A 21,646-nucleotide genomic window follows, 5' to 3' on the forward strand; every position below is an offset into this window, starting at 1 on the left:
ATTCACCACTGTGAAGAAGGTGGAGCTGGCTGGTTCTTGTGACAACAACATTTGCAGATTTGACACTTGTGGGGTGTTCCTGATTTATGAGCAGTTAGTGCTGTCACAATTGTCAACCATGAGAAAGGTTTGAGGTTGCCTTTGACAACCTATTTCTTCACTGGAAACAATGGACTGCTGTAAGGGAAATATCAATCCATTATAATCCTCTTTTCAAGGTAGGCCTCAAAGGGTATTGCCAGATGTTGGGTGACTGCATGCTAGGTTTGAATTTCATGTCCAAAGTAGTGACAGGCAGACATCCAGCATCCATTTTGTCCCTTGTCTACAATATCTCTGTCACCGATGCAAGAATTTTGATGTAAGGAGATACAGTTTCTCAGGAAAATGTAACAGTAAGCACAACACAAATGGTAATTAACTGTTGGCTAGTTAGAGGGCTAGTCACCCTTATACCATTTGGAGTATACTCGATTGTCACTTGTATCGCTTTAAGTAGGTCTGCTCCTAATAGGTTGACTGGGCAGGTCTCTCTCAATCTGGGAAGATTTTTTTTTTTTGGTGTCAATGTAATACGCTTTAAGTAAACCCTTGTGATTAATTTGATTCTGTTTGTAAAGTACTTATCAGGTTTGTCATCTCATTATTGTTTTACCATTATAATTCAATAGTATTCAAATAAGTAAAACCCAATATATTGAATATACCATGTACTTTGTGCGCACATCCAGAATATAATAAATGTATTTATTATATATATATATATATATATACATACACACACACACACACACACACACACACACACACACACACACACATACATACATACATACATACATACATACATACAGCAAACTAGAGAAGTCCTCTCAAAACAACAAAACGCAGGGTGCTCAGGTCCTTGCAGTGAGGTGTTGCTCCTTCCTCAGCTTGACAGGCAACAAAACAGCAACACAAAAGTCCATGCACTATAACAGGTGAAATGCTGCACAACACAGGGTGCTCAGAGAGTTTCCTCCTCAGGCTGTCAGACACTGACTCCTGCAGCCTTTTATGCCCCAGTAATGGGGTCAGTGCCTACAGCTGAGTTGAGAACCAGGGTGAAGTTATGGACTGGATCTCCACCCTGTCCAGACTAAGACTTTGGAAGGGAGATATACTCCATCCACAACTTCACCCTTTAACTGCCTACAATATATTTACATACACACGGACTTACTCACTAATGCACGTACATTCCATACAAATAGAGATACACTTCTTCTCTGCTAGGCTGGTCTGTGTTAAGGTGGTGTTAACAAAATCCACATTAAGGTGAATGCACACGGGCAGAAATTCTGCGGTGAGATTTCCTGCAGAATTTCCACTCGTGTATGCTACCATAGGATTGCATTGGTTTATGCAATCCCATGCAGACAACCACAATTTGACTGCGTGAAAATTCACGCGGTAAACGAATCACGGCATATCCTATTGCTGTGTGAGCCTCCCAGAGGCCCGCACAGAAACATCACCGCTGACACGCCAGTTCTGCTCTGCGCATGTCACTGCAGGGGCACAGGTTGCATCCTGCTGCGAGAATTCTCGCAGCGGGATCCGACCCGGCCGTCTGCATTCACCCTTATTAGTGATTAGATCCAGCAAAATTATATCCCATCTCTTGTGCAGCAATATCACAGACTTGTACCAACTCACACAGAATTTCTCCGGAATGCACTCTATATGCAGGCACTCCTAAGAGTATAAATGATTTGACCATTTTATTTTTTAATTTCTACATGCTCTGACTATAATCTCACATCTTTCTAAGCAGGGACTTCTATACAAAGTGAATCCATGATCAGTTATCCAGCCTTCACATTCGCTTTTAAACCTTTTTTCCCTCAACATCAAGGCAGACAGTTTTGGGCATACCCGCCTTTTCCCTTTACCAGAGTTATTACTCGTGACCATGCAGTCATTTCTCTGTCCCCAGGACAGTTCTTTGATTGCCCATCCCAGATGGGCAATACAGTCTTTCCCAAAACGACACTAATCTAACCGAGACTTTACGGATAATTCCTTAGCCTGGACCATTGTATATAAAACTTTAAGAATCTTTTGGTCCGGACATTGTCTATTTAGTCACACAAAGTACACTGAATATACTGATTGATAATTTAGCAAGTGGAATAGAAACAGAGGATTGTACTTCTCAAGACAGCAGAAAAAAACGTGTAAGAAACAAGGGTCATACAGCGGTTTTTAGTTTGTCTGGTGCCTACTGTCCAGAGATCTTGTCAGTTCTTAGAACATTCCAGATGTTCTCCATCAAGAATGTTGGAATATTCATTCAATTTAGGTTATGCTAAAAGGGTATCATAGCCTTATTAATCAGGTATGCCTAATTGAATATGCGATGCATTGGATAAGAACACAGTAAGAAACACTCAAGTGATGCTTCTAAGCTCTTCTGAAGCAGGTTTATTGTTGTACAGTTTATATAGAGGAATGCAAAGTAGAGATAACCATTATCCAGCTCAGCATTTTTTCCAGGATTTTGTTTCAATTCACAGTGAAGGTTGTTTATGACATTTCATATATTAGTTCATTTCACATTCCCCTTACAAGCAAGTTCTAGCCAACCTGTCCTGCTTTTGACCATTTTCCTGAGTCTTTTAAGTGAACTATATTGACCCTGAGGGATAATGTGCAGAAGTCAAGTGAATTTTGTTAATCCTAGGGGATAATATGCACAAACAGCTGCTAGGTTACTCTTACATATCCTATATGAAAAGTAATAAGGCACAGAGATCTTATTAGGCCAAATTATGTCAGAACAAAGATGAGAAGCAGCGACATTCTGGAAGGGGGCAATATTCCAGGATTTAGGAGGAGAAGCCTTCTGCCATCTTTAGTCTTCCTCTCACAGGCCAAACACTTTGGGATCCACAGATGATTTCAGCAGCTCATTCCCAGCTCTGACAAACCGATCCAGAGAGGAACCTGCAAAAATAGGAGACGTTCCCTGTTAGAGCCACCAATAATATTAGATATCTCACAACTGACTGATCAAAGCAAGGACCTCAAGGGCCTTCACTACAAGGAGAATAGTGTATTATGGAGCCATATTTGTCACATGTAAGTCAATGTAAGTTGAAATGTTGAAGCATGGATTAATATTTTGGTTTCCCTGGTCTTACATGGAGCAAATACAGCTCGGCAATATGAAATATCTCCCTTCGACAAAATTGTGTCCAGAAAATACTCAAAGATTCACTCATCTGTAGTTCCTATACATCTAACATATGATATTAAGTAACTTTTCAAACAGTGATGATGACAAATCTCTTCCCCTTTTGCATCTATGGAACAGTAGAGAAAAAACGATCCTGCCAATAACAAGGAAATTACCATCATATTTTCTACCGGATGCATAAACATGTGTTTGTGATCACATATGAAGGTGCATGACAACGTATCTCATGCATGCTGTCATGCACTGGCTTCCTGGTTCCCTTTTTTTACTTTTAACTCCTGTCTCCTAACGACATGCATAAAAACGCTGTACATATGCAATGTAATTGTGTATTACAGCGTTTTCGTACACACCATAAAGAACAATAGGGTTCTATTGTATATAATAGGCGGTAAAATAGAACATGCTGCATTCCTTTTTATGCACATTTTATACGCAACGAATATACGCAAATGTGTGACTGTACTTTCATTGACTCCATTAACCGCGTATTATGCGCATGTACATTTGGGCATCCAATATGCAATTAAATTTTGCTCACGTGACCCAGGTCTTAGGAAGAGTAGAGGGGAATACTTACCTCATGTGATCTAAACTCTATGTGTCTATTCCCACAATTAGGTTTGCCTCTTTTTGCTACTGCATCACACGGTTGACTCAAGTTCAGTCTGTGATTTATTAGTATACCTACATGTGCTGCTGCTTAGCTCAATTCCTCCCATTCTGTTTTTTTTTTTTTCATTTTTCTTGCCCAGGTGTAGTATTTCTCTTTGTTAAATACCATCCTGTTAGTCGTCACTTACTGTTCAAGCTTATCTAGATCTTTTTGAATCTTCTCTCTCTTCTCCAGTGTTAGCCATCCCTCCTAGCTTTATGCCGTCAGTCAGATTTGAACCTACGAGTAGGACCCTAGTGCTACAAATACAAATGTGCTAACCACTGAGCCACTGTTATTATGATGGAGTGGGAGGAGTCTTATGGTTCGTAGACAGTTTAGTAAGCTTAAAATTAGTTGAACTGTACTGGAACTTCACCGATACACCTAAAACTAGTACAGAATATCTAAAACATTCTGTCGTATGTTGACAAACGGACTGAATCAAACTTTTGAAAATTTTGCTCAACACTAATCAGGAACTTACCTGCTTTGGCCTTAAGCCAGGACATGGCCTTATACTCCAGTAATTCCCATTCCTCTTTCTGGTTTAGACAAGATGAGTGGAGCCAGATCAGCGCCAGGACTGTCGCCCACACTGATGAGTCCATATTCTAATGAGGAAAGTATAAATAGGAATATATATTATTTCAGGTACATTGCAGGACATTAGATTGGAGGACACAAGAAAAAACTATCTGTGATCCAAGGAAGTTACAGGAAATTATGAGAAACACATCTGAAGTTGAGATCTTATCGCTCAAGTAATGGTTACAACTTGCTGCGAGATTTTGAAGACAATAGGTCCCCTGTGATTATGGTGATAACGGATATAGAAAAGGGGGCTCACCTAGGTCCCTTTTGCATAAGACAACCTGTCGGGCCCCCCTTCACAGTAAACAGGCAGTCGTTTATAAATGAACGACTGAATGCCTTTTTACATGTGCCAATCCATCATTCAGTTTTCTGCATACAGAAACTAAACAATGAATGAGGACTCTAAATGGTAATGGCTACAATTGGAATTATCTCCAATCACAGCTGTTCCACTGAAAATCATCAGTCAAAGATGGCCAAGACTCTGTATATGGAGCGGGATCAGCTCCCAGGCTCACTCCATATAAACCCTGTGCACATCCACCGTACATGGATGGTAGATGTTGCCAAGGGGCTAAAACAGAAAGTATAATTGAAGGTTGCAGAACGTATTAGACACTGATTAAGTTATTTCCATACAACATCAAATCATACCTGATCTGGATTCTTGTTACTGATGTCCTGCTGAGATATACCCAGGATAGAGGAGAATTCGGGGTTGAGATTCCACGAACCGTCAGCATTTTGAAGAGAAATCAATCTGACAAAAGTTGGGGTTTCCTCAACGGCAGCTGTATCTGTACATTCACCACAAGTAAAACACAGGAGAATACAGTTAACAACATTGTACTTAAAATAATAAGCATTATGTAGTGAAGATTTCAGAAATATCTAAAACCTGCATTCACACTTTATATATAGAGGTAATTTACAGGTAGCATTGTGTCACTTTGTAAATACATTATATTACTTATCTGGTACTGAATCCGAGTTTTAGCTTTTATTATACTCCAGAGCTGCAGTCACAATTTTGATTGCTATTGGAAACAGTCAGAAAGCATGTAGAGGGAGCTCTTTAGGAGCTTAGCTACTACAATGTAGAGGGGTGTTATATACACTATGTACAGCATATGAACTACAGGGTGGAGCAGAAGCAGTTATATCATTTTTAGCCAGCTTTTACATGGGCGACAAAATGTTTTTGTGCGGTGCAACGCAAATTTTACAGTACAAATTTTACTGTTTGTCCCTAAAGTAAGCCCTAGCTGCCTTTAACCCCTTCCAGCTCCATGACGTACGGGTACGTCATGGAGCGGCGGGGTATGTATGAAGAGAGGTTGCATGGCAACCTCTCTTCATACAGTGCAGGCGTTAGCTGTTTATAACAGCTGACTCCCGCGGGCAATAGCCGCAATCGTCCGTTTGGCCGATCGCGCCTATTAACCATTTAAATGCCGCTGTTGGGTCCCGCACAGCCCCCCCCCGTGGTGAGATCAGGGGAGCCGTGCAGGTGTCATGGCAGCCGGGGATTAGGCCCCAGGGCAGCCCTACCAGACTGCCTATCAAGCCATCCCCGTGGGGTGGCTTGATAGACTGCCTGTTAAATTGCAATATGACGTAATGCTATAGCATTACGTCATACTGCAGGAGCGATCAAAGCATCGCATATTAAAGTCCCCCAGGGAGACTTCAAAGTAAAGTAAAATAAAAAAAAAAATCAATAAAGTTTTTTTAATTGTAAAAAAAAAAAAAAGTTATAAAAGTTTAAATCACCCCCCTTTTGCCATATCTATTATTAAAAAAATCTAAATCATAAAATAAAAATATGTATTTGGTATCGCCGCGTCCGTAAAAGTCTGATCTATCAAAGTAGCACATTATTTTTCCCGCATGGTGAACGTCGTCCGAAAAAGAAAAAATATAGAACGCCAGAAATGCACTTTTTTAGTTACCCTGTCTCCCAGAAAAAATGCAATAAAAAGCGATCAAAAAGTCGTATATACTCCAAATTGATACTATCGGAAACTACAGGACATCCCGCTAAAAATGAGCCCTTGCTCAACTATGTCGATGGAAAAATAAAAAAGGTATTGCGCGCACAAAATGACGGCAGAAAATAATTGAAAAAAATTAAATGTCTTTGAAAAAAAAAAAGAGTAGTATAGTAAGAAAAAACCTATACAAGTTTGGTATCGTAGTAATCTTACCGACCCATAGAATAAAGTTAGCATGTCGCTTTTGTTGCCGTTTGTGCGCCGTAGAAACAAGAGGCGCTAAAAGATGGCGAAATGTCTTTTTTTCATTTTACTCCACTTATAATTTTTTAAAAGTTTTTCAGTACATTATATGGTACTTTAAATAGCACAATTGAAAAATACAACTCTTCCCGCAAAAAAACAAGCCATCATACAGCGACGTCGATGGATAAATAAAGGAGTTACGAATTTTTTGAAGGGGGGAGGAAAAAACGAACATGGAAAAAGAAAAAGGGGCCGCGTCATTAAGGGGTTAAAAAAAACCCAAAATACAACATCACTCCGGCGCACTTCCCCTCTGCAGCTCCGGCACTTGCTTGTAGTTTTCAGTCAGCGCTTCCTGGTCAGAGATTCAAAACTCCACTTCCAGGAAGCACTAGCTTTGATTGGCTCATCAAGGGCTGCAGTGATTGGCTCTCGAGCGCCGCGGCTCAGCCAATCACAGCCATTGACTGAGCAGACATTGCCTATTACGTGATACATTGTGTTTTTTAAAATTGCAGCCAGGGCTTATGATCGAGGTAGGGCTTATACATCGGGACTACCTGTAAATCACAGCAAAAGAGCGCTACACATAATTGTGATATCACTGTCAGAAAACGCAGCGATATCGCACAGAACACGGATGCACCATCACTGTGATTTTCTCTTGCCTATATTGCTGGCGCCTGTGTGAGAGAGGCCTTAATGTAATGCAAGTACAATACCAGTCAGTAACCTAAATTGTAACAAATGCAAATTAGAATGAAACATTCAGAAAGTACATCCAATGTCTATTTTTGACATAATGATTAGAGATGAGCGAACGTACTCGTCCGAGCTTGATATTCGTGCGAATATTAGGGTGTTCGGGATGCTCGTTACTCGTAACGAGTACCACGCGGTGTTCTGGTTACTTTCAGTTTCCTCTCTGAGACGTTAGCGCGCTTTTCTGGCCAATTGAAAGACAGGGAAGCCATTACAACTTCCCCCTGTGACGTTCAAGCCCTATACCACCCCCCTGCTGTGAGTGGCTGGGGCGATCAGATGTCACCCGAGTATAAAAGTCGGCCCCTCCCGCGGCTCGCCTCAGATGTCTTGTGAGTTAGTGAGGGACAGTGCTGCTGGTGCCTGAGCTGCTGTAGGGAGAGCATTAGGAGTTAGTGTAGGCTTCAAGAACCCCAAAGGTCCTTCTTAGTGCCACATCTACCTGTGTGCAGGCTGCTGCTAGCAGTGTTTTTTTTTTTTTTCTTCTCAAAATCGGCAGTACAGAGCATTGCACCCGGCATTAGGGACAGAAGTGGTGCTTAGGCAGGGAGAGTGTTAGGAGTGAGTGTAGCCTTCAAGAACCTCAACGGTCCTTTCTAGGGCCAAATTTAACCGTGTGCAGTACTGTGCTGGCTGCTGTTAGCAGTGTTGCATATTTTTTTTTTTCTAAAAATCGTCTGTGCAGAGCATTGCACCCTCCATTGATACTACAGGGACAGAATTGTGTAGGCAGGGCCACAACACAGTTATTGTTCATTGAATATACGCAGTGGGGCCTTCCCTTTGCAAAAAAGCGAAAAAATTATATTTGGCCTGCCTGTGTCAGTCCTAAGGTCTCCGTGTACGTGTGTGCTGCGTGGAGAACGTACAAAAATCAGACGCAACCAGCTACGGTTTACTGCAGGCTTGCGCCATTGTCTTTCCTGACTGGCAAATACCTGCTCTGCCAGAGTTAATAACTCTGCTACACTAAAGTTGTGTGACACTTTTTCAGGGCCACACCACAGTTATTAAACGTATTGTTCATTGAATATACGCAGTGGGGCCTTCCCTTTGCAAAAAAGCTAAAAAATTATATTTGGCCTGCCTGTGTCAGTCCTAAGGTCTCCGTGTACGTGTGTGCTGCGTGGAGAACGTACAAAAATCAGACGCAACCAGCTACGGTTTACTGCAGGCTTGCGCCATTGTCTTTCCTGACTGGCAAATACCTGCTCTGCCAGAGTTAATAACTCTGCTACACTAAAGTTGTGTGACACTTTTTCAGGGCCACACCACAGTTATTAAACGTATTGTTCATTGAATATACGCAGTGGGGCCTTCCCTTTGCAAAAAAGCGAAAAAATTATATTTGGCCTGCCTGTGTCAGTCCTAAGGTCTCCGTGTACGTGTGTGCTGCGTGGAGAACGTACAAAAATCAGACGCAACCAGCTACGGTTTACTGCAGGCTTGCGCCATTGTCTTTCCTGACTGGCAAATACCTGCTCTGCCAGAGTTAATAACTCTGCTACACTAAAGTTGTGTGACACTTTTTCAGGGCCACACCACAGTTATTAAACGTATTGTTCATTGAATATACGCAGTGGGGCCTTCCCTTTGCAAAAAAGCGAAAACATTATATTTGGCCTGCAGGCTTGCGCCAATTTATTTCCTGCCTGGGAAATCAAATCACTGGTAATACAGCATGCTGAGGGGTAGGGGTAGGCCTAGAGGACGTGGACGCGGCCGAGGACGCGGAGGGCCAAGTGAGGGTGTGGGCACAGGCCGAGCTCATGATCCAGGTGTGTCGCAGCCGACTGCTGCGCGATTAGGAGAGAGGCACGTTTCTGGCGTCCCCACATTCATCGCCCAATTAATGGGTCCACGCGGGAGACCTTTATTAGAAAATGAGCAGTGTGAGCAGGTCCTGTCCTGGATGGCAGAAAGTGCTTCGAGCAACCTATCGTCCAGCCACAGTTCTGCGCCGTCCACTGCTTCAAATCCGAATCCTCTGTCTGCTGCTCCTCCTTCCTCCCAGCCTCCTCACTCCACTACAATGACACATGCTCAGGAGCGGGAACACTCCCAGGAACTTTTCTCGGGCCCCTGCTCAGATTGGGCAGCAGTGGTTCCTCTCCCACCAGAGGAGTTTATCGTCACTGATGCCCAACCATTGGAAAGTTCCCGGGGTCCGGGGGATGAGGCTGGGGACTTCCGGCAACTGTCTCAAGACCTTTCAGTGGGTGAGGAGGACGATGACGATGAGACACAGTTGTCTTGCAGTGAGGTAGTAGTAAGGGCAGTAAGTCCGAGGTAGCAGCGCACAGAGGATTGGGAGGAAGAGCAGCAGGACGATGAGGTGACTGACCCCACCTGGTGTGCAACGCCTACACAGGACAGGTCTTCAGAGGGGGAGGCACGGGCAGTAGCAGGGCAGGTTGCAAGAGGCAGTGCGGTGGCCAGGGGTAGAGGCAGGGCCAGACCGAATAATCCACCAAGTGTTTCCCAAAGCGCCCCCTCGCGTCATGCCACCCTGCAGAGGCCGAGGTGCTCTACAGTGTGGCAGTTTTTCACCGAGACGCCTGGCGACCGACGAACAGTGGTGTGCAACCTTTGTCACGCCAAGATCAGCCGGGGAGCCACCACCAACAGCCTGACCACCACCAGCATGCGCAGACATATGATGGCCAAGCACCCCACAAGGTGGGACGAAGGCCGTTCACCGCCTCCGGTTTGCACCGCTGCCTCTCCCCCTGTGCCCCAACCTGCCATTGAGATCCAACCCCCCTCTCAGGACACAGGCACAACCGTCTCATGGCCTGCACCCACACCCTCACCTCCGCTGTCCTCGGCCCCATCCAGCAATGTCTCGCACCGCACAGTCCAGCCGTCGCTAGCGCAAGTGTTGGAGCGCAAGCGCAAGTACGCCGCCACGCACCCGCACGCTCAATCGTTAACCGTCCACATAGCCAAATTTATCAGCCTTGAGATGCTGCCGTATAGGGTTGTGGAAACGGAGTCCTTCAAAGCTATGATGGCGGCGGCGGCCCCGCGCTACTCAGTTCCCAGTCGCCACTACTTTTCCCGATGTGCCGTCCCAGCCCTGCACGACCACGTCTCCCGCAACATTGTACGCGCCCTCACCAATGCGGTTAGTGGCAAGGTCCACTTAACTACGGACACGTGGACAAGCACAGGCGGGCAGGGCCACTACATCTCCCTCACGGCACATTGGGTGAATTTAGTGGAGGCTGGGACAGAGTCAGAGCCTGGGACCGCTCACGTCCTACCCACCCCCAGAATTGCGGGCCCCAGCTCGGTGGTGGTATGTTCGGCGGTGTATGCTTCTTCCACTAAAGCACCCTCCTCCTCCTCCTCAACCTCTGTCTCGCAATCTAGATGTGTCAGCAGCAGCAGGACGTCGCCAGCAGTCGGTGTCGCGCGGCGTGGCAGCACAGCGGTGGGCAAGCGTCAGCAGGCCGTGCTGAAACTACTCAGCTTAGGAGATAGGAGGCACACGGCCCACGAACTGCTGCAGGGTCTGACAGAGCAGACCAACCGTTGGCTTGCGCCGCTGAGCCTCCAACCGGGCATGGTCATGTGTGACAACGGCCATAACCTGGTGGTGGCTCTGCAGCTCGGCAGCCTCATGCACGTGCCATGCCTGGCCCACGTCTTTAATTTGGTGGTTCAGCGCTTTCTGAAAAGCTACCCACGCTTGTCAGACCTGCTCGTAAAGGTGCGCCGGCTCTGCGCACATTTCCGCAAGTCCCACACGGACGCTGCCACCCTGCGCACCCTGCAACATCGCTTTAATCTGCCAGTGCACCGACTGCTGTGCGACGTGCCCACACGGTGGAACTCTACGCTCCACATGTTGGCCAGGCTCTATGAGCAGCGTAGAGCTATAGTGGAATACCAACTCCAACATGGGCGGCGCAGTGGGAGTCAGCCTCCTCAATTCTTTTCAGAAGAGTGGGCCTGGTTGGCAGACATCTGCCAGGTCCTTTGAAACTTTGAGCAGTCTACCCAGGTGGTGAGCGGCGATGCTGCAATCATTAGCGTCACCATTCCTCTGCTATGCATCTTGAGAAGTTCCATGCAAACCATAAAGGCAGCCGCTTTGCGCTCGGAAACCGAGTCGGGGGAAGACAGTATGTCGCTGGATAGTCAGAGCACCCTCCTGTCTATATCTCAGCGCGTTCAGGAGGAGGAGGAGGAGCATGAGGAGGATGAGGAGGAGGGGGAAGAGACAGCTTGGCCCACTGCTGACGGTACCCATGCTGCTTGCCTGTCATCATTTCAGCGTGTATGGCCTGAGGAGGAGGAGGAGGAGGAGGATCCTGAAAGTGATCTTCCTAGTGCGGACAGCCATGTGTTGCGTACAGGTACCCTGGCACACATGGCTGACTTCATGTTAGGATGCCTTTCTCGTGACCCTCGCATTCAACGCATTCTGGCCATTACGGATTACTGGGTGTACACACTGCTCGACCCACGCTATAAGGAGAACCTTCCCACTCTCATTCCCGAAGAGGAAAGGGGTTCGAGAGTGTTGCTATACCACAGGACCCTGGCGGACAAGCTGATGGTAAAATTCCCATCCGACAGCGGTAGTGGCAGAAGGCGCAGTTCCGAGGGCCAGGTAGCAGGGGAGGTGCGGAGATCGAGCAGCATGTACAGCCCAGGCAGTGCAACAGTCTTTAAGGGCCTGGCCAGCTTTATGGCTCCCCAGCAAGACTGTGTCACCGCTCCCCAGTCAAGGCTGAGTCGGCGGGAGCACTGTAAAAGGATGGTGAGGGAGTACGTAGCCGATCACACGACCATCCTCGGTGACGCCTCTGCCCCCTACAACTACTGGGTGTCGAAGCTGGACACGTGGCCTGAACTAGCGCTGTATGCCCTGGAGGTGCTTGCTTGTCCTGCGGCTAGCGTCTTGTCGGAAAGGGTGTTTAGTGCGGCTGGGGGAATCATCACAGATAAGCGTACCCGCCTGTCAACCGACAGTGCCGACAGGCTAACACTCATCAAGATGAACAAAGCCTGGATTTCCCCAGACTTCTCTTCTCCACCAGCGGACAGCAGCGATACGTAAGCAATACGTAGGCTGCACCCGCGGATGGAAGCTACGTTCTCTCTCACCATCCAAAACGGGGACATTTCTGCTTCATCAATCTGTGTCTAATATTCCTCCTCCTCCTCCTGCTCCTCCTCCTGAAACCTCACGTAATGACGCTGATCGGGCAATTTTTCTTAGGGCCACAAGGCTCACTCATAATTTTTCTAAACAATTTTTATATGTTTCAATGCTCTTAAAAGCGTTGAAACTTTAACTTGAACCAATTTTTAGTTAAACTGGGCTGCCTCCAGGCCTAGTTACCACTTAAGCCACATTAACCAAAGCGATTAATAGGTTTCACCTGCCCTCTTGGTTGGCCATGGCCAATTTTTTTGATGTACATTAGTACTGTTGATACAGCAATTTTTGTGGGCCCTCGCCTACAGTGTAATCAAATGAATTTTTAGCCCACCTGCATTACAGCTGACGTTACATCCGCTGTGTTGGGCAATGCAATGGGATATTTCTGTGTACCGCCGGTGGGTTCCAGGCACCCACCCATGCTGTGGGTCTACAGGGAATTATAAATGCATCTGTTTCCACTTGTAAAGAACCCCAGTCTGACTGGGGCATGCAGTGTGGGCCGAAGCCCACCTGCATTAAGCACGACATTACTACCTCAGCTGTGTTGGGCAATGCAATGGGATATTTTTATGTACCGCCGGTGGGTTCCAGGGAGCCACCCATGCTGTAGGTGCACACAGAGTTTAACCTACATCTGTCCACTTGTAAAGAACCCCAGTCTGACTGGGGCATGCAGTGTGGGCCGAAGCCCACCTGTATTAAGCACAACATTACTACCTCAGCTGTGTTGGGCAATGCAATGGGATATTTTTGTGTATCGCCGGTGGGTTCCAGGGAGCCACCCATGCTGTGGGTCCACAGGGAATTATAAATGCATCTGTTTCCACTTGTAAAGAACCCCAGTCTGACTGGGGCATGCAGTGTGGGCCGAAGCCCACCTGCATTAAGCACGACATTACTACCTCAGCTGTGTTGGGCAATGCAATGGGATATTTTTATGTACTGCCGGTGGGTTCCAGGGAGCCACCCATGCTGTAGGTGCACACAGAGTTTAACCTACATCTGTCCACTTGTAAAGAACCCCAGTCTGACTGGGGCATGCAGTGTGGGCCGAAGCCCACCTGTATTAAGCACAACATTACTACCTCAGCTGTGTTGGGCAATGCAATGGGATATTTTTGTGTATCGCCGGTGGGTTCCAGGGAGCCACCCATGCTGTGGGTCCACAGGGAATTATAAATGCATCTGTTTCCACTTGTAAAGAACCCCAGTCTGACTGGGGCATGCAGTGTGGGCCGAAGCCCACCTGCATTAAGCACGACATTACTACCTCAGCTGTGTTGGGCAATGCAATGGGATATTTTTATGTACTGCCGGTGGGTTCCAGGGAGCCACCCATGCTGTAGGTGCACACAGAGTTTAACCTACATCTGTCCACTTGTAAAGAACCCCAGTCTGACTGGGGCATGCAGTGTGGGCCGAAGCCCACCTGTATTAAAGGAGATGTCCCGAGGCAGCAAGTGGGTCTATACACTTCTGTATGGCCATAATAATGCACTTTGTAATGTACATTGTGCATTAATTATGAGCCATACAGAAGTTATAAAAAGTTTTTTACTTACCTGCTCCGTTGCTAGCGTCCTCGTTCCCATGGAGCCGACTAATTTTTGGCCTCCGATGGCCAAATTAGCCGCGCTTGCGCAGTCCGGGTCTTCAGCAGTCTTCTATGGAGCCGCTCGTGCCAGAGAGCGGCTCCGTGTAGCTCCGCCCCGTCACGTGCCGATTCCAGCCAATCAGGAGGCTGGAATCGGCAGTGGACCGCACAGAAGAGCTGCGGTCCACGAAGGTAGAAGATCCCGGCGGCCATCTTCAGCGGTAAGTATTGAAGTCACCGGACCGCCGGGATTCAGGTTAGCGCTGTGCGGGTGGTTTTTTTAACCCCTGCATCGGGGTTGTCTCGCGCCGAACGGGGGGGGGGGTTTAAAAAAAAAAAAACCCGTTTCGGCGCGGGACATCTCCTTTAAGCACAACATTACTACCTCAGCTGTGTTGGGCAATGCAATGGGATATTTCTATGTACCGCCGGTGGCTTCCTGGCACCCACCCATGCTGTGGGTCCACAGGGAATTATAAATGCATCTGTTTCCACTTGTAAAGAACCCCAGTCTGACTGGGGCATGCAGTGTGGGCCGAAGCCCACCTGCATTAAGCACGACATTACTACCTCAGCTGTGTTGGGCAATGCAATGGGATATTTTTGTGTATCGCCGGTGGGTTCCAGGGAGCCACCCATGCTGTCGGTCGACAGGGACTTCACAATAGGGAGTTGTACCTGCCTGTGTCTATGAATTAAAAAACCGCGGTCTGACTGGGGCGTGCAGACACCTTAACAGAATGAATAGTGTGTGGCACATAGGTTCCCCATTGCTATGCCCACGTGTGCAGCTCCTGATGGCGGTGGCACAGGATTATATTTCTCATTGCTTTTGTACAGCATTGTGGGCTATCGCCCCGCCCCTTTTAAAGAGGGTCGCTGCCTAGCCGTGCCAACCCTCTGCAGTGTGTGCCTGCGGTTCCTCGTCATGGCAGACACACTTCTAAATAGACATGAGGGTGGTGTGGCATGAGGGCAGCTGAAGGCTGCGCAGGGACACTTTGGTGTGCGCTGTGGGGGGGAGGGGGGGTGGTTGGGCAGCATGTAACCCAGGAGAAGTGGCAGCGGAGTGTCATGCAGGCAGTGATTGTGCTTTGTTGGAGGTAGTGTGGTGCTTAGCAAAGGTATGCCATGCTAATGAGGGCTTTTCAGAAGTAAAAGTTTTTGGGAGGGGGGGGGGGCCCACTCTTGCCGCTATTGTGGCTTAATAGTGGGACCTGTGAACTTGAGATGCAGCCCAACATGTAGCCCCTCGCCTGCCCTATCCGTTGCTGTGTCGTTCCCATCACTTTCTTGAATTGCCCAGATTTTCACACAAGGAAACCTTAGCGAGCATCGGCGAAATACAAAAATGCTCGGGTCGCCCATTGACTTCAATGGGGTTCGTTACTTGAAACGAACCCTCGAGCATCGCGAAAAGTTCGTCCCGAGTAACGAGCACCCGAGCATTTTGGTGCTCGCTCATCTCTAATAATGATCAACAATCGCAGCCTTGAAGGGGCTTTGTCATTAGAAAAAAATCAATACTTACCTATTCCTTCCCCGTCAGTCTTCTTACTGCATCTTCTCCTCACCGATATTCTCCTGGCTCCTCCACTCTCCCGGGTAACATTACCACAAGCCAGACGGCTCCTCTTGTTCCTGTTTTGGAACGTCCATTCTCGTCAGTCTCCTTACGGCTCATCACTGTACGCTATGTCACTATTGACGTAGCGTTTACTACCTAGCAGGGAATGCCGGGCAATTGCTGAAATTGTGCATGCGCGCTGTCTTGCCGCAAATGTTCATATACTATTGCCACAAGACAACGCGCATGCGCAGTCTCAGCAATAGCACGGCCTAGGAGTCGGCATTCCCTGGTAGGCAGTGAGCGCTACGTCACTAGTGATGTAACCTTCACTGCCCTGCAGGAATCAGAATGACGAGAATGGACATAATGTCACAGGAAGAAGAGGATCCAGCTGTCTGGAGGTGACGTGATTCCGGGGGGACTGCAGAAGACAGGGGAAAAAAAATAAAAAATCGGCCGGGAGAAGATGCAGTAAGAAGACTGACAGGGTGAGGAATAGGTAAGTATTGATTTATTTTAGCTGACAGAACCCTTTTAAGATCGATGCAAGCTTGGAGACGATAAGTCACATGATCACATGCGTCCTACATATTTGAACTGGAATGTCATTGAATTCCTCAGTGAGAGCCAGCTTCAATTCATCTCACAAATGAGATTTGTGTAAACTTTATCCTTAACATTTCCCAATAGGAAAAAGTCAGGTGGTGTAAGATCTGTGGAGCGAGCTGGACAGTCCACTGGCTCACATCTGCCTATCCAACATTCAGGAAACGTCTCATCTAACCAGTCACAAACACAGAGTGAATGATAAGCGGGGGCCCCATCCCACGGCCACCACATGTTGTTGAAAATATCCCAGTCCTGGGTGATAGGATAAACAGTGGTGAAGCAGATCCAAGTAACTATTTCCTGTCACAGATCCCTCAAAAAAAAGAAGAATGGGCCCCATCAATCCCTGATGCAAAATTCCTGCCAAGACCACCGCAGCAGGATAATTGTCATTTCAGGGTTTTCTGATCACCAATAAAGACAGTTGTGTCTGGTACCACCTTCGGACACATGGAACTTGGCCACATCAGTCCACAGCACTCGTCGTTGTAATTACATAAAGCGTACACGCTTCCAATTTCAACAGTCAATGAATTGAAGCTGGCTCTCACTGAGGAATTCAGTAACATTCCAGTTCTAATGTGTAGGGATGCATGTGTTCATGTGACTTATCTCCAAGGTTGCACCGATCTTGAGGATGCGATGGTTGATCATTATGTCAAAAACAAACATTTGATGTACTTTCTGAATTTTAAATTATAATTTCCATGTGTTACAATTTAGGTAATTGAACTAGTTTTGTAATACAAATGATATAACTACTTCTGCACTATCCTCTATTGTGCACTAGTGGGGGCCTTATCATAACTATAGTTCAGTAATAAAATAAAAAAAGACATATCTCTAGGCGATATTAAATAGGATTTGTTACTTTCACCATTCAGTCTGGCTCAACACCATTTGCTATATTTAAAAGTTTACTCTGCTACTTGGACTTTTTTTTCGAGTAGTCTTTGCTCTTGGCACAGTGCCAAGGTCTAGATGTGACCTCTCAGAAGTGCACAAAACTCTGTAGAGCTGCCAACATCTGCAGAGTTGTATATAGGGGACTCCTGAACCACTGGTATAATATAGTAATAATTGTATAATAGGATTGCATTGTCGTACAAAAGGGTTGTGTGACAGATCGTAATTGTATAATAATTGTGCAATAATAATAATTGGAATGAAGGAAAACCCAATGAGAATAAATGGAATCAGGTGAACATTCCATGGCTGTGAAAAGAAAAGCAGATTGCAATGTTTGAGAACTGCATTTCACATTAATGTGGTTATCTCATAAGGACAACCGCTATCCACCTGCCCCCCTAAATATATAGAATTCATAGAGGGGGTACCCCACTTGGGACCCTCCAGTGAGCCGGGCATGCTTTTGATGGCTGTCCATTTATCTGAATGGTCACTATGCAGTATTTTTTCCTGCAACAGGACAAAAAATTGGTCTGGACTATTATTGAGTAGTAGGGTAGTTATGGAATAATGAATATTCATATACAGCTGTTACAGATAAGCTTTATAGAATATTAGTAATGTTTCAGTCCTGAGAAACCCCTATAGAATAATATTTTCACATGGGGCACACAGAATAGTATATTGTTGGATGGGAAGCTGAAGTTTTCCTCAAAATACACAGAAAAACGACTGCAAAAATAACACCTAAACCCAGCCTAAACTCCACCAGTGCGAGCCAAAACGGCACCCATCTATATACTAGAACACTTTTCTTCAATAGTTTATGTGATGATAATAACATAGTTCAGAAAAACAGAACTTACCACCCGGAGAATTAACATACACGTCTGAATCGTCGTCGTAGTCTTCTGAAAAGTAAGAAGGAAAAAAAAAAGAAAAAATAGATCATGTGATTTTTTTTTTCTTTACATCGGTCTCTTCCAAATGTTCCACAAAGATGTTATTAATTATTTAGGAGATAGCAGCTCTGAAATCCACATGTAATACCTATATGGGATGACTGACTAAAATGGGAAAAGAATCGGGGGCAGAGTAATCAGAAGCCTGCCAGTTAAGGGGGACATGTAAAGGTCTGTGCAGCGGGCGTTGTGCAAATGAAGTGTTGATGTGACACACAGTGAGCAAATTGAAGGAGGGCGCTCCTTTGTGTTGCTGAAAGAGAGAGTGGGGTCCAGAAGAGATCAGAGAAGAGGGCAGCTTCGTGACTGAGAGTTAGGCCCCCTGTCCACGGCCGTTGCGAAATATCGCTAGCGATATTCTGCCGTGGGCGATGAGGGGGGAGAGCTGTCAGTCCTCTGCAGTGAGCCTATCTGACAGATAGGATTACCGCAGAGAATCGCGGCATGCCGCGATTTGAATCCTGCGAGTGGAGAATCGCTATGATTTTCTGTTCATGGACAGAGGGCTGCGCTTTCCATAGCAAAGCTATTATGTCTAACGGATTATAGCCGTTAGTAATGCAATGCCCGTGGACAGGCAGCCTAAAAGGGCCGAATACAGAGCAGAGACAAAAAAAGAGCTCTTGTGAACAGAGACAAGTTGAGACAGAAGAAATATTTAGTGGCCAGCATATATGCATGATGACGAAGATCCATGCAGGATCTGCCTGTAGAAAGCTACAGAAAGTGGGAGATGATCACGAAAGAAAACCAGCTAACCGGAATCCAGAGACCAAGATCGTTTAAGTGCTGGTGTAGTGGCCTGAAGTCTATGTATCTAGCCCCTCCATAACTGTCTTGTATTTGTCTCACATGTCATGTTCTCACTGTGGATGCACTGTGCAGATTGTCCTGTCACTAGTTATGTGTATTGCACAGCTGCAGTGAGCAAGAGATTACTGTCTACGAATGTCTGGAAATGTAACAATTTTGTCTTGTCACATGACGTTGGGTGATACATGTGCTTATAAGGTGTGCAAGAGAGTTCTTCAGGTTCTTCTTCTGAGTGCTTCTTGGGTTCTTGTTGTGAAAGGGATTGCCAGCCACCTGTAGGTACCTTCAAACTACATGTGGTGAAGAATGGAAGAGAGCTATCGACTTTTTTCCCAAGACCTCATCTCCCTAAGGCATAATAAGGAATCCCTAAGGAATAAGTGAAGTCTGCCATGCAGTGTCTGGAAGAAAGGTATGAGTGTTCAGTGGAGTATCTCTTTCCCCTCCTCTGGAGTGTTCTGCTTTCCAGGAGCGGTGCTGCACAGATAACTTGGACTGTGGGCCTGATATTATCCTGTGTTCTCTTCCGTGACCTCAACTGTTTCCTGCACTGGCGTGTACTTTACCAACAAGCTGCCTGTAAATTCACCTGTTGGAAAGCTTCAAGTAAAGTTCTGGTTGCTACCCATTCCCAGCAACTGTGTGTTCTAAGATTTACCCGTGTGTGTGTCTGGCATCACCTGTGACAACCCCGTATAGAGGTAAATCTCACGACCAGTGTTGGCCTGAAGGGGGCTGTCAGGGCCTTGGCAAAGGGTCACACGGGTCCCTCAAGGGAGGAGTTGGTAGAGCCACCGTGACATCCCTAACAACTACTCCTGCCATCTCCTTAGTGTTGTGCCCTGCATCTCGGTCGCTACACTGGGAGGCCCTATCGAGGACCTGGTTGCTGCCATAGAGAGACAAGTTGCTGTGATGGGGAAGTGAAACCAAAATGAGACACAGAGCAAATAAGAGAGTGATAAGTGCTCCTATGTGCAAAACCGAAAGCAGAAGAAGCAAGTCAGAGTCCATGTGTGTAAGCAGAGGACAGCTAATGGGGAGAGACAGTCAGGATATGTGTGTAGGCAAAGGACAGCTAATGGAGAGAGACAGTCAGGACCTGTGTGTAGGCAGAGGAGAGCTAATGGAGAGAGACAGTAAGGATCTTTGTGTGTAAGTGGAAGAGGGCAAATAGGAAGAGCCAGCCAGGATCTGTGCTTGTAAGAAGAGGAGAGCTAATGGGGGGATCCATTCAGGATCTGTGTGTATAAGCTGAGGACAGCTAATGGGGGGATCCATTCAGGATCTGTGTGTGTAAGCGGGGAGAGATGACAGGTGCTGAAAGAGAACCAGCTGAGGAGAAATTCAGCTGAATCAAACCAGATAGAGTGGGCCATCTGATAAAAGGGAAGACTGATCCTGAACTGAGTAAATCTTGAGCAGAGAGTAGGACAGAAGAGCTGAGGGAGCTTTGGTCAATGACCTCCTGTCCTTGAGAGAACGGAGACCAATAAATGTTGGCATCTGACTCCACAGCTTTGCCAATCTCTGTGTGAAGAAAAAGACTAAATTGATCCCGGATGGGTGGTAAGGCCATTTCAGTTAAAAACTGCGGTATCCAGTTCAAGCGTCATTGCTGGGTTTGAGGAGTGGTGAAAGGTGTGTCCTTTTGGGCAAAAAAAGGAGTGTAGACAGGACTGTTCTGAAGTGAATGCTGGGCCCCCATGTTTTATAATCTTTAATGTTTCAGACTTTATTCACAAATGTTATGCAATATTTAGGTAGTGAGCCTTACTATGGAGCAAACTGCACAAACAGTGGGCCTCATTTATCAAAACTGTCTAACATAAAAACTGTCTTTATTGCCCATAGCAACCAATCACAGTGCAGCTTTCTTTTTATAAACTGCTCTGCAATAATTGCATCTGTACTGGGATCGGTTACTATGGCCAACAACAGTTTTTCTCTCTTTTTGACAAATCAGGCCCACAGGGTATTTAGTAAAAGTTTGATATTTGCACAACTGTCTTCCTCATTGAACTGAATGGTGTCACTACCATGCACGCACAAACAGTGGCTGATATATTAACGAAATAGAAGGAAGGGATCCTGCATTGCAAAATAGCGAGAGTATGGGTCACCCGTCTTCAGGATCGGTGGGGGTCTCAGATGTTGGACCTCCACTGATCTACCAGTTTTCATGCATCCAGTGAATGGGTGAAAACTGGTACTTTCCTCCACTAACCCTAACACCACTTTAAGTGAATGGCAGCATCTGAGCTCTAGTGCCTGACACAATACACAGATGTAAATTACTGAAGGGCTCAGCCCAATTGACTAGAGTAGTGCCCTATTGTGGTGCTCTACACCAGTGGTCCCCAACCTTTTTGGCACCTGGGACCGGCTTCAAGCAAGACCATTTTTACAAGGCCCGGAAGGGTTGGGCGGGGCATGGGTGGGGCTTTGGTTATATGGGGTGGGGTTATGAAGGGGGTTGAAGTTTAGTGCATACTTATCTAATTATGACATTTAG

The 21,646-nt window shown here is 46.3% G+C and overlaps 1 protein-coding gene across 2 annotated transcripts in view; it reads right to left on the reverse strand.

The window, feature by feature from the left end:
- Positions 1–2,451: 2,451 nt before the first annotated feature.
- Positions 2,452–21,646, reverse strand: part of LOC136627520 (von Willebrand factor A domain-containing protein 5A-like) — a 217,266-nt gene continuing 198,071 nt past the window's right edge. Inside the window, exons 21-24 of one of the 2 annotated variants that reach the window (XM_066602699.1) lie at positions 18,226–18,267; positions 5,148–5,290; positions 4,384–4,510; positions 2,452–2,988 (exon numbers count right to left, since the gene is read on the reverse strand). In XM_066602699.1, coding sequence (XP_066458796.1) covers positions 2,909–2,988; positions 4,384–4,510; positions 5,148–5,290; positions 18,226–18,267 — 392 coding nt within the window. In that variant the 3' untranslated portion in view covers positions 2,452–2,908. Of the gene's footprint in view, positions 2,989–4,383; positions 4,511–5,147; positions 5,291–18,222; positions 18,268–21,646 lie in introns of both variants that reach the window. The other variant, XM_066602698.1, reaches the window with a different exon arrangement.

The sequence above is a fragment of the Eleutherodactylus coqui genome, chromosome 5 (assembly GCF_035609145.1).
Source record: "Eleutherodactylus coqui strain aEleCoq1 chromosome 5, aEleCoq1.hap1, whole genome shotgun sequence".
NCBI lineage: Eukaryota > Metazoa > Chordata > Amphibia > Anura > Eleutherodactylidae > Eleutherodactylus > Eleutherodactylus coqui.